Source organism: Bombina bombina, chromosome 4, assembly GCF_027579735.1.
Source record: "Bombina bombina isolate aBomBom1 chromosome 4, aBomBom1.pri, whole genome shotgun sequence".
Lineage (NCBI taxonomy): Eukaryota > Metazoa > Chordata > Amphibia > Anura > Bombinatoridae > Bombina > Bombina bombina.
In genome coordinates this window covers 659,834,927-659,849,422 of record NC_069502.1, presented here as the reverse complement: position 1 = coordinate 659,849,422, position 14,496 = coordinate 659,834,927, and the positions used below count along the sequence as shown (strand labels likewise).

The window sequence follows — 14,496 nt, the reverse complement described above, 5'->3', positions numbered from 1 at the left end:
CATGCCAGCAAACGTTTTAAAACACATTTTTACAAGAGTATGTATCTCTATTAATAAGCCTGATACCAGTCGCTATCGCTGCATTTAAGGCTTTACTTACATTACTTCGGTATCAGCAGTATTTTCTTAGTCAATTCCATTCCTAGAAAAATATTTTACTGCACATACCTTATCTGCAGGAAAACCTGCACGCCATTCCCCCTCTGAAGTACCTCACTCCTCAGAATGTGTGAGAACAGCAAATGGATCTTAGTTACGTCTGCTAAGATCATAGAAAAACGCAGGCAGATTCTTCTTCCAAATACTGCCTGAGATAAACAGCACACTCCGGTGCCATTTAAAAATAACAAACTTTTGATTGAAGAATAAACTAAGTAGAAAGCACCACAGACTCTCACAACCTCCTATCTATGTTGAGGCTTGCAAGAGAATGACTGAATATGGCAGTTAGGGGAGGAGCTATAAAGCAGCTTTGCTGTGGGTGGACTCTTGCAGCTTCCTGTTGGGAAGGAGAATATATTCCATAAGTAATGGATGATCCGTGGACTGGATACACTTAACAAGAGAAATGGCCCGTGTGAACGGGCTTTAGGACTAGTTTATTCAATATTCATATTTATTAAAGTGTTATACTGTGTATTTACTGTAAACATTTCACATTCCAATGTTCTTCACATAGGGGAATATGATCTATGTATTTTTAAATATATATTGCTGTATATATCTGTATATATCTATATGTAATCATGTAATCATTTTTATATATATATATATATATATATATATATATATATATATATATATATATATATATATATATATATATATATTGTACCAAAATACCATTTATATATATATGTGTGTATTTATGAATAAAGAGAACATAATCTTCTATGTGAAGAACACTGTAATGTGAAATATTCATATTTCATGTCGGGTTAGTGCACTTAAGAAAATGTTATTGTGTTAGGAGTGAGTATGGTGCTTTTTTTGCTCTATTGATTTCTATGGGGGAATAGGTTATCGCACGCACAATATGCAATATTACACACGTTGAGTTAGCACATGAGCGAAAACAATATACTGTAAACTCAGAATTCAAGTGCAACCCGATGTGTGCAAAAAGCTTACTTCTAGCGCTGTTAACACTTGAGCGGGATTGTTAAATAGTGCTCCACTTGTAATCTGGCCCAATATGTTTTTCTAATAAAATATTCCTATTAGAGAAAGATACATTAGACATAATGCTGTGAAATTTCAGTAAAATAGCACAATTTAGAAAAAGGCCATTGCCTCACATGACTAATTTGCAATAAAAAAAATCTTCTCGAATGATCAGTTTTGCCATATTTACATTTAGGTGTCTCCTCTTTTATAGGTTTCCTTCCAGCTACATCTAAAATTAAAATATAGATTTGAGATAACATCAAAATAGTTTTTAAATATCTTGAAACTATTTATTACAACTGAATAAACCATAAAATAAAAAGTTTTTCTCTATATCAATATTAATTTTTCCTCAGATTTTACCGTGTTTACCATTTACTAAAACAAATATAATAAACTCTAGGTATTTTTGGAAATGATAAAAATGTAATGTGCATTATATTGAAGAAAACCTCACAGTCTGAGCCTTATCTTGTCTCTATGAGCTTCTTGTATTCTCTATATTAATGACATTTTATACATTCATGTAAGAACAATAATTTGGTTTTCTGGTACCTGTGGCTTTATCCTCTTGAAGATGTCTCTTCACAGACACCTTTGGTGCTGCTAAAACATAAAAGTAATAGGCAGAAATATTCATAACTATTTTGTAACATTTTTTAGACAAGAACAAAGCAACTATAGACATGTCTGGAAATATAATACCAACAAATTTGTCATAAAACAGATGTCTATTTATTTGTTTGGTTGTTTGAACTATACGTATTGCTTACAATTTGTAATACAAATAGTAGTTGTTTTATATATTTTGAAAGATGATCACTATGTTTTAAAAGCCAAGATTGGTAGCATTTTGGAGTAAGTTAGAAAGCTACTTTTGGGAAATATATTTATTTAGCATTATTGTCTAAGTAGTAAGATGAAAAGCAATATTATTTTAAATGAGATAAAATTTGAGCAAAATAATTCTAGATTGCTTGTTTTAACAGCACAACATTATCAATCACTAAAATGTGCATTAAAGGGCCACTATTGTAAGAAAAATTAAGTGCTCTCTTTGGTTAGTCTATGTCATTTTATCACTATCAACCCTGTAACTCTATGTGTTTAACCTCCACTAAGGGTTTAAACTAGGCTGACTAAACTTCTCATTTTTAATGAGATTGTCCCATTTATTAACATAATGTTCCTTGTCCCCTTAACATTTTGAAGGGAAGCCAAAACGTCACTGTTTACTTATTTCATTTTTTTATTATATATGCAACTCACTCACTCTGGTACTATTTTTATGTCTATCGCAGCACTATTTCATGCAATATCTGCAGCTGTTAGTAGCTCTGCCGGCCTCTGCGGCTAGGGAACTACAGTTCCCTGCATTCTGTGGCACTGGACAAGTGTAAAAGGAGGCAGGATAAGTCTGCACACCTGATTGGGAGTGGGGTGTGGGTAACTTGTGAGCAAAGAGATTTCAGCAGCAGTCAGAGTTGATCTGCAGAGATAGAGCAATTGAACATCAGAAAGAGAGTTAAAAAGAAGAGAAAGGGCAGAACAGCAAAGAGAGAGAGCGTTAAACAGCATTTTGCAGTTGTTATCTGATAAAGCCATTAAGGGACAGATATGGAGCAATTTTAGCATCAAGAAGGGTGTATTTCAAATTCTGAGCATTATAAATTGCTCAATTTTTAGAGCTAAATTACAAGAAGGGGCGAGGGGGGGGGGGTTAATAATGATATTGCATTGCAAAGTTGTCTCATTACACCTAACTAAACATTTTATATAAAAATCTCAAGTTGTTTATTGTCCCTTTAATGTAATTTATTGTGAAGTGATATCTGTTGTGTTTATATTTATATTACCAAATGTGTTAGGGTGTGAGAGAGGAAGAAGAAATACATTTCAAAATATAAAATAACATGGGTTATACATGAATATAGTCTTCTGCCTTATCAACTTAAAAAATCCCCAGTTATGACTGATAAGAATTACAGTTGATTATGCCTGGTATATATTGGTATCTATATGTTTTCAATAATGTTGCATGTGAAGTTATAAATTAATGACAGTGACAATAGTGTCAGCTATTAATTTCATTTTTATTTATTTAAAAAGAAATGGTTTGAAATTCTACGACCAAAATCTTGTCTAATAATCCTTTTAATTATGAGTATGAAGTCGATGAATTGTCTCTTTTTTCCCTCATATCTGGTCAGCCTTATTTAAACACATAGCTAAAGAACCATTTAGGAGCAGCACAACACTGCTGGTCCTGAGTGGAACTGCTTCTAAGCCAACTGGCAGCAGTAGTTGCAGAGATGGGTCGCAAAAGAGCAGGGTATGACACTGCACCAGAATATTCTTGTGTAATGCTAATTGTGGGCTTTAGACTAACCGCATCTGCTGCATGCTTGCCTTGAAGTTTGGTAGACAGGTTCCCTATCTGGGAAACACTGTCCCTTTTTCTAATAATAAATGGGACCCTGTGTATTTAACCCTGACAAATAAGTTAAACACATAGGCCTAGATTTAGAGTTGGGCGGTAGCCGTCAAAACCAGCGTTAGAGGCTCCTAACGCTGGTTTTGGCCTACTGCCGGTATTTAGAGTCAGTCATTAAAGGGTCTAACGCTCACTTTCCAGCCACGACTTTTCCATACCGCAGATCCCCCTACGCCATTTGCGTATCCTATCTTCGCCGCCACTCGATTACATTTTTTTAACCCCTAATCTACCGACCGCCACCTACGTTATACTTATGTACCCCTAATCTGCTGCCCCTAACACCGCCGACCCCTATATTATATTTATTAACCCCTAACCTGCCCCCCACAACGTCGCCGCCACCTACCTACACTTATTAACCCCTAATCTGCCGACCGCAAAGCGCCGCCACCTACGTTATCCTTATGTACCCCTAATCTGCAGCCCCTAACCCAGCCAACCCCTATATTATATTTATTAACCCCTAATCTGCCCCCCTCAACGTCGCCTCCACCTGCCTACACTTATTAACCCCTAATCTGCCGAGCGGACCGCACCGCTACTATAATAAAGTTATTAACCCCTAATCCGCCTCACTCCCGCCTCAATAACCCTATAATAAATAGTATTAACCCCTAATCTGCCCTCCCTAACATCGCCGACACCTAACTTCAATTATTAACCCCTAATCTGCCGACCGAATCTCGCCGCTACTGTAATAAATGGATTAACCCCTAAAGCTAAGTCTAACCCTAACCCTAACACCCCCCTAAATTAAATATAATTTAAATCTAACAAAATAAATTAACTCTTATTAAATAAATTATTCCTATTTAAAGCTAAATACTTACCTGTAAAATAAACCCTAATATAGCTACAATATAAATTATAATTATATTATAGCTATTTTAGGATTTATATTTATTTTACAGGTAACTTTGTATTTATTTTAACCAGGTACAATAGCTATTAAATAGTTAAGAACTATTTAATAGCTAAAATAGTTAAAATAATTACAAAATTACCTGTAAAATAAATCCTAACCTAAGTTACAATTAAACCTAACACGACACTATCAATACATTAATTAAATAAAATACCTACAATTATCTACAATTAAACCTAACACTACACTATCAATACATAAATTAAATTAAATTCCTACAAATAAATACAATTAAATAAACTAACTAAAGTACAAAAAAATAAAAAAGAACTAAGTTACAAAAAATAAAAAAATATTTACAAACATCAGAAAAATATTACAACAATTTTAAACTAATTACACCTACTCTAAGCCCCCTAATAAAATAACAAAGCCCCCCAAAATAAAAAAATGCCCTACCCTATTCTAAATTACAAAAGTTCAAAGCTCTTTTACCTTACCAGCCCTTAAAAGGGCCCTTTGCGGGGCATGCCCCAAAGAATTCAGCTCTTTTGCCTGTAAAAAAAAACATACTATACCCCCCCCAACATTACACGCCCACCACCCACATACCCCTAATCTAACCCAAACCCTCCTTAAATAAACCTAACACTAAGCCCCTGAAGATCTTCCTACCTTGTCTTCACCATGCCAGGTATCACCGATCGTTCCAGGCTCCAAAATCTTCATCCAAGCCCAAGCGGGGGCTGGCGATCCATAATCCGGCGGCTGAAGAGGTCCAGAAGAGGCTCCGAAGTCTTCATCCTATCCGGGAAGAAGAGGCGATCCGGACCGGCAACCATCTTGATCCAAGCGGCATCTTCTATCTTCATCCGATGACGACCGGCTCCATCTTGAAGACCTCCACCACGGACCCATCTTCTTCTTCTGACGACTTCCCGACGAATGAGGGTTCCTTTAAGGGATGTCATCCAAGATGGCGTCTCTCGAATTCCGATTGGCTGATAGAATCCTATAAGGTAGGAAAATTCTGATTTGCTGATGGAATCAGCCAATCAGAATCAAGTTCAATCCGATTGGCTGATTCAATCAGCTAATCAGATTGAGCTCGCATTCTATTGGCTGTTCCGATCAGCCAATAGAATGCGAGCTCAATCTGATTGGCTGATCGGATCAGCCAATCGGATTGAACTTGATTCTGATTGGCTGATTCCATCAGCCAATCAGAATTTTCCTACCTTAATTCCGATTGGCTGATAGAATCCTATCAGCCAATCGGAATTCGAGGGACGCCATCTTGGATGACGTCCCTTAAAGGAACCGTCATTCTTCAGTTGGACGTCGGAGGAAGAAGATTGATCCGCGCTGGAGGTCTTCACGATGGAGCCGTTCCTCATCAGATGAAGATAGAAGATGCCGCTTGGATCAAGATGGTTGCCGGTCTGGATCGCCTCTTCTTCCCGGATAGGATGAAGACTTTGGAGCCTCTTCTGGACCTCTTCAGCCGCAGGATTATGGATCGCCAGCCCCCGCTTGGGTTGGATGGAGATTTCAGAGCCAGGACCGATCGGTGATACCCGGCGAGGTGAAGATAAGGTAGGAAGATCTTCAGGGGCTTAGTGTTTATTTAAGGGGGGTTTGGGTTAGATTAGGGGTATGTGGGTGGTGGGTTGTAATGTTGGGGGGGTATTGTATGTTGTTTTTTACAGGCAAAAGAGCTTAATTCTTTGGGGCATGCCTCGCAAAGGGCCCTTTTCAGGGTTGGTAAGATAAAAGAGCTTTGAACTTTTTTAATTTAGAATAGGGTAGGGCATTTTTTTATTTTGGGGGGCTTTGTTATTTTATTAGGGGGCTTAGAGTAGGTGTAATTAGTTTAAAATTGTTGTAATATTTTTCTGATGTTTGTAAATATTTTTTTATTTTTTGTAACTTAGTTCTTTTTTATTTTTTGTACTTTAGTTAGTTTATTTCATTGTATTTATTTGTAGATATTGCATTTAATTAATTAATTTATTGATAGTGTAGTGTTAGGTTTAATTGTAGGTAATTGTAGGTATTTTATTTAATTAATTTATTGATAGTGTAGAGTTAGGTTTAATTGTAACTTAGGTTAAGATTTATTTTACAGGTAATTTTGTAATTATTTTAACTATTTTAGCTATTAAATAGTTCTTAACTATTTAATAGCTATTGTACCTGGTTAAAATAAATACAAAGTTACCTGTAAAATAAATATAAATCCTAAAATAGCTATAATATAATTATAATTTATATTGTAGCTATATTAGGGTTTATTTTACAGGTAAGTATTTAGCTTTAAATAGGAATAATTTATTTAATAAGAGTTAATTTATTTCGTTAGATTTAAATTATATTTAACTTAGGGGGGTGTTAGTGTTAGGGTTAGACTTAGCTTTAGGGGTTAATCCATTTATTACAGTAGCGGCGAGATTAGGTCGGCAGATTAGGGGTTAATAATTGAAGTTAGGTGTCGGTGATGTTAGGGAGGGCAGATTAGGGGTTAATACTATTTATTATAGGGTTATTGAGGCGGGACTGAGGCGGATTAGGGGTTAATAACTTTATTATAGTAGCGGTGCGGTCCGCTCGGCAGATTAGGGGTTAATAAGTGTAGGCAGGTGGAGGCGACGTTGAGGGGGGCAGATTAGGGGTTAATAAATATAATATAGGGGTCGGCGGTGTTAGGGGCAGCAGATTAGGGGTACATAGCTATAATGTAGGTGGCGGTGGTGTATGGAGCGGCAGATTAGGGGTTAATAATAATATGCAGGGGTCAGCGATAGCGGGGGCGGCAGAATAGGGGTTAATAAGTGTAAGGTTAGGGGTGTTTAGACTCGGGGTACATGTTAGAGTGTTAGGTGCAGACGTAGGAAGTGTTTCCCCATAGAAAACAATGGGGCTGCGTTAGGAGCTGAACGCGGCTTTTTTGCAGGTGTTAGGTTTTTTTTCAGCTCAAATGGCCCCATTGTTTTCTATGGGGGAATCGTGCACGAGCACGTTTTTGAAGCTGGCCGCGTCCGTAAGCACCGCTGGTATCTAGAGTTGCAGTGGCGTTAAATTATGCTCTACGCTCTCTTTTTGGAGCCTAACGCACTGAAAACCCAGCCATTCTGTGAACTCTAAATACCAGCGGTATTTAAAAGGTGCGTGGGAAAAAAAGCATGCGTAGCTAACGCACCCCTTTGGCCGCAGAACTCTAAATCTAGGCGACTGAGAGCAGCAATTCACTGTTTGTAACTAGCTGATTTATGCAGTCTTTTCAGGGGTTAAACAAGTAGTTATATAAAAGATCTGCTGCCAAAAATGTTCATACACATTAAAGGGACATAAAATCCCATTTTTTATTTTATGATTCAGGTAGAGAATGCAATTTTAAAGAATATCAATTTACTACTATAATCTAATTTTCTTCATTCCCTTGATATCCTTTGTTGAAAAGCATATATAAATAGGCTAGGTAGCTACTGATTGGTGGCTGCACATAGATGCCTGATGTGATTGGCTAACCCATGTGCATTGCTATTTCTTCAACAAAGGATATCTAAAGAATGATGCAAATTAGATAACAACAGTAAATTGGAATGTTGTTTAAAATTGCATTCTCAACCTGAATCATGAAAGAAAAAATGTGGGTCTAATGTCCCTTTAAGAGCATTTTCTTATTGCACTTTTATGCCAGAAAAAAACAATAAATGCCAGAATAGCATGAGACTGTGTGAGGTATGATTGCTACAACATATAAAAGATCGTTTTTTGCATATCATACTTTTAAAGGGATATAAAAGGCAAAATTACATTTCATTTACACAGTCCACCCAAATATATTATTATCAAATTTACCTCTTTCTCTTGGTACTTTAGCTCCTTTCCATGAGAGCATACTGAGGTAGACTTTGGAGCGTGCATGTACTGCATGTAAACATTGCTACAAACATTATTACAAATGCTTCCATAAAGCCATATAGCCTGATTAGATATGTTCTCATCAAAATAATCTACATTTTTAAAATTAACTTCCATGTTAGATTTACAAAATAAAAAGATGATATAAATACCATGTAGAATTTACTAAGTGTTTTTTATTGCTTGCATTAAGATTGAGGAAAAATAGTTTTTTAATGGTAAGGGATGTTTTATTGAACTAGCTGTTGTTTTCTAAGACATTAAAAAATCTATAAATAAAAATTGTGATCATTCATCACAATATATTTTTGTGCAGGAACATAATTACTGGTATGAGACAGGTGCTGCATCTGTAGGACCGGGTTGACTACAAAACATGTAGTCTCACAAGCTCTGATTGTATTTATTGAATATATTTTTAAATATTTTGCCTTATATTCATATAATTGCACAATATTTGAGTTACCTTTAGGTTTTTCCTTTGTATCATGTTTCTTCTCAGGCACTTTTTGTGCTGCTAAGAAATCAAATGCATTATTTTAACATACCCAACAAAATAACAATACTGATTTGTTATAAAACATATAGGATCTTTAAAGGCCCTTTCTAGTTCCTTCACAGAGGACTAAAATATATATTATTTTTTCATCTGATGCACAATTTTGATCAAACTATGAAAAAAAAGTGATATATATATTTTTTTTTTAATACACTCAATTATAAATTATCTCACTAAATGTACAATTTTGTTGGACTATATTAATCAATTTTCCTTACAGACTTTAAAGGGATCGAAAGGTAAAAAAAAAAATGTGCATGGATGCATTTCAATTTGAAATATCAGCATTGTTGCAATATACTTTCATTAGCACAAATGCTTCTAATAAAAGTTATTACTGTTTTCCAGAGGCATACGCACATATGCTTTGATCTCCTCAGCAGAGTAAGTTCTGTGTAAAAAGTTATACTCAGCTACTCCCAGCTGAAGGTAAAAAAAAAAAAAAATGAAGAAATCAACAGCAGCCAATCAGCATCAGCAGTGCTGAGGTCATGAACTCTTTTACTGTGATCTCATGAGATTTCATTTAACTCTCATGACATTTCATAGTAAGCTGAATAGGGAAATAATATAAGAGTGCACGAGGCACATCCTCTAAGCTGTCCCAGGACAGACACACTAAAATGCTGCTTAGAAATCCTTTACAATGGGATGTGGCTACTGAGGAACTTTTGAGGTAAAATATCTTACTTTTTTACATAGAGATGTTCAGGTGATATTTTCTAGTCAGCTTTTTACAGCTATGCTGCATCACTTTCAAGTGTTTAAACATTTGGGTATTATGGCCCTTTAAGTCTACGGAAGCAATACAAACCACCGTCAGCTCTATAAGCAGACATGGGGTCAATTTATCTAAAGACTTGACTCCATAACTTGTCCGCCTGCTCTGAATCGGCGGACACAAATCAACCCGATTGAATATGCTCAGGTTTATTGACACCCCCTGCTAGTGGCCGATTGGCCACAAATCTGCAGGGGGCGGTATTGCACCAGCAGTTCACAAGAACTGCTGGTGCAATGATAAATGCCAACAGTGTATGCTGTCTGCATTTATCGATGTGCAGCGGAAATGATACGTTACATTGTTTCATGTCTGCTCACACTTTAGTAAATTGACCCCATGGTGTTTACTGATGCACGGCCCTCACAGGATATGTGTGTATGCTGCAGAATAACATTAATAACTTTTAATAGAAGCATTTTTGCTGATGAAAGTATATTGCAAAAATGCTTCTATTTCAAATTGAAATTCATCCATGTATATTTTATTTTTGACCTTTCTATCCCTTTAAAAGGACATTTAACACATGCTAAATGCTAAACAGAAGAATGTATTCAAAGCTTAGGTTCATGCATTCAAAGATTAGCCTGAGAATAATAAACAGATTTATTTAAAAAAATAAATATATTAAATGTTTTGTAAAATTGGTTTCCCTTTAATGTGTTTCCAATTAATTGTTGTACCAGCAGCAGAGTATAAAACACATTAAAAAATACACCATTATGTTTATTTTTGTATATGAAATAGATTATTTTGTTCTTTGACACCACGATCCATTAAAATAAGCTGATCTGGCAGGGACATTGTATCTCTGTATTTTATCACTTTCAATACACACATATGCATCCTTATCTTGTCTTGTTTGTATACCAAAGCCCGATACTTAGAGAGAATAATTCATAATTAACATATTATTATCTCTCCTATCTCCCACTGGGAGTGTAATAGCGTTTACTGGTTATGCTTACATAATGTTTTTTAATAGCTGATACTTAAGTATTGAAATTGTCAGTATAGGTGGGGATTACACAGGCAAAGTCAGCTATTCCAAATACCAAAATAAAGGTAAAAGAGCGACGTTTTAAACAATTTAATACACCCCAGCAGGTAAAATGTTTAACTGAGCACAAATTAAACGAGAGAATATTTTACACTACACCATTCCTTTAAATATAGAAAAATAAGTGTAACATGTTAGTGTCCCCAAAGTAATGTTGTAACCTAGCTTTCCTTTATGCTGACACCAATATGTTTCAGTTATAAATGTGTCAGAGTGTACAACCAAAAACTATGTGAAATATTCCTGTGCTAAAGGGCCAGTAAACCTAGAAAATAATGTTATATAATTCTGCACATAGTGCAGAATTATATAATATTATATTAGTGCTAGCTTTATGCAACATAATATTGCCGCTGGAATTTTATTAAAAAAAGAGGGGTTTTCAGACCCGCCCTCTGTGCTCTACTGAGCAGCTCTGGTTTTCCCTCAGAGCGCATCTGGCCAGCTGTCTAGTCACAGCCTGGCCCGACCGCACCATTACACTCAGTGTAGCTCGCTCCTGCTCTGTCTGACAGCGGGAGCGAGCTACACTGAGTGTAATGGCAGGATCGGGCCTGGCTGTGACTAGACAGCTGGCCAGATGCACTCGGAGGGAAAACCAGACCCGCTCAGTAGAGCACAGAGAGCGGGTCTGAAAAACCCTCTTTTTTTTTATAAAATTCCAGCGGCAATATTATGTTGCATAAAGCTAGCACTAATATAATGTTATATAATTCTGCACTATGTGCAGAATTATATAACATTATTTTCTAGGTTTACTGGCCATTTAAGTCTGGAGTCTGCACTTCCACTTTTATAAGGAATTGAAAGGTCCACAATTTTCAGAATTAAATTACAGGGAAGGGGTTAAAATAAATAATGAAAACATATTGCAAAGAGTGTTTTTTTTAAACTAAACATAGTTAAAAATCTTATATTACAGTTTTAAAGCATTTAATGTTTCTTTAAAGGGCCATGATACCCAAATGTGGAAACACTTGAAAGTGATGCAGCATACCTGTAAAAAGCTGAATAGAAAATATCACCTTAACATCTCTATGTAAAAAAGAAAGATATTTTACCTCAAAAGTTCCTCAGTAGCCACATCCCATTGTAAAGGACTTCTAAGCAGCAAATCAGTATGTCTGTCCCAGGACAGCTAAGGGAGTGAGCTTACATGCACGCTCATTTTATTTCCCTATTCAGTGTAAGGAAGTTTACTATGAAATCTCATGAGATCACAGTAAAAGAGTTCATGACCTCAGCACTGCTGATGCTGATTGGCTGCTGTTCTTTTCTTCATTTTTTTTATTATTTTTTTACCTGCAGCTGGGCAGCAGCTGAGTATAACTTTTTACACAGAACTTACTCTGCTGAGCTGAGGAAATTGTGAGGTAAAATATCTTGCTTTTTTACATAGAAATGCTCAGATTATATTTTCCTGTCAGCTTTTTACAGCTATACTGCATCAGTTTCAAGTGTTTTAGCATATGAGTATTATGTCCCTTTAATAGAGACTGTTGCTACTACTGCCAGTTAATTATTGGTTTGTTAATTAAAAAATGAATATCTAAACACGTTTTTCCTTTATTGCAGGAGTTTCTAAGAAACAAATACATATATAAATAGTGCTAATCTGGAATATGAATTGTATCCACTCCTTAAAAGATTGAACTATAAGTAAAATATACCATCATGCAGATTTTTCTATTTTGTAATAAAAATGTACACTCTCCAAAGCTCATTTGCACATGCACCAGTTCAGGTATGCTAGTTTGCACTCTAATGAGGGAGTGGAAGCGGCCCTAAACTGCAGAATTGTTTTAATGGAGAGGGAGGGATGGGAATCTCTGGCTAAAAGGTGAAGGGGGGACACCCTAAATAATAACCCTAGGGAGGAGGGGAGGTAGGGGGCACCACTGCACAACATAAAAAAACAATGTATTACTAAATAAATAAAAATAATAATAAAAAAACAAACTGGGTACTGGCAGACAACTGTCAGTACATAAGATGGCCACCACTAGTGGGAGGGGGGGTAAAATAACTCTTTGGGGGGATCAGAGAAGTGGGAGGGTTTTGGAGTGATCCCTTCACTGTGAGGAATATAATAATAATAATATTATTCATAAGAGCCCTAAACAGCTTCCTGGCAGACCTTCTGCCAGTACCAAAGATGGTGGTGACCAGTAAATAGGTGAGGGAGAGAAGAGGGCTGTTTGGGATTGTTCAAGTAGGGATCAGGGAATAGGAGGTGTCTGGTGGGAGGTTAATCTCTATTCTGTTTTAAAAAAGTAACCTTACAAGTTAATTGATTAACCCCTTCACTGCAAGGAATTTCAAGTAAGGTGTGCAGCTGCAATTAGCAGCATTCTAATTGGCAAAAAGCAATGGCAAAGCCATGCATTTCTGCTGGTTCTGAACAATGGGGATCCCAGAGAATCTTTTATACGCATTTGTCAAATGACTGCAGTAGCTGTGTGTAAATAATCTTAGTGAGAAACCCAAAGTTTGCAGAAAAAAATAAATACATTTTTATATTAGCGTAACTGGCAGCCAAATATTGGCATCAAATATACCAAATTGAACCTATTATTATTATTATTATCGGTTATTTGTAGAGCGCCAACAGATTCTGCAGCGCTAACCTAGATCAATACATTGGGTTGTCTACTTATATATATATATATATATATATATATATATATATATATATATATATATATATACATACATATGGTTTTCATAGGTAAATCAAGATATCAGAAGCTCTATTTCTGTTTAACCCCTTCACTACTGGCACTTTCAGAGCAAAACATGCCTAAAATATTAGAGAATTTTTTGCATTTTTGCTATCACTCAAATTTAACAGAAATTGAGCCTTTTCCCCATTTTTTCCCATTTGCCTGTCAAAATGATATATTTAAGTAAATAACCCAAGGTATTGCACTAGGCCCATTTTGGTATATACCATACCACCATTTAACTGCCAAATGCAATCAAATAAAAAAAAATGTTGATTTTTTCACAAACTTTGGTTTTCTAACTAAAATTATTTACATACTGCTTATGCAACCATGGCACAAATCTCTGGGATCCCCTTTGTTCAGAAATAGCAGACATATATGGCTTTGCCATTGCTTTTTGGTAATTAGAAAGCCACTAATTGGCAGCTGCGCACCACACTTCTAATATTCCTGGCAGTGAGGGGGTTAATTAGGTAGCTTAAAAGGGTTCATTTTAGCTTTAGTGTAGAAATTAGCCTCCCACCTGACAGTTCCCACCCCCTGATCCCTACCTGATCCCTGCCAAACAGCTCTTTTCCCTCCCTGACCCACCACTGGTCACCCCCATCTTAAGTACGGGCAGAGAATATAACTCCTTTACCCTCCACCTCCCTGATTCCTCCCATAAAGCTCTCTAACTCTCCTCCATCTAACTAATGTTGCCATCTTAGTCTGCCAGTAACTATAACACCCCCATTTTCATGTATATTTTTACATAAATTTTTTTTCCTACCCCCCTCCCGCGATTGCAAGTTAGGGACCCCCCAACACTCAAACACCCCTTTTCTCTAGTAGCTGCCTCATCCCTCCCTGTCCCTTTATTTTTATTTTTTGTAGTGTAGGGCCCTTTCACTCCCTCCCCCCCTCGACTGCTGGGC

General features: G+C 36.3%; 1 protein-coding gene across 50 annotated transcripts in view; it reads right to left on the bottom strand.

Moving 5' to 3' along the window:
• TRDN (triadin) overlaps nucleotides 1–14,496 on the bottom strand; it is a 950,114-nt gene that overhangs the window by 42,003 nt on the left and 893,615 nt on the right. For all 50 annotated transcript variants that reach the window (XM_053710723.1, XM_053710722.1, XM_053710726.1 and 47 more), the window contains 3 exons: nucleotides 8,920–8,970; nucleotides 1,723–1,773; nucleotides 1,355–1,396 (listed from right to left, as the gene is read on the bottom strand). In XM_053710723.1, coding sequence (XP_053566698.1) covers nucleotides 1,355–1,396; nucleotides 1,723–1,773; nucleotides 8,920–8,970 — 144 coding nt within the window. The remainder of the gene's footprint in view (nucleotides 1–1,354; nucleotides 1,397–1,722; nucleotides 1,774–8,919; nucleotides 8,971–14,496) is intronic.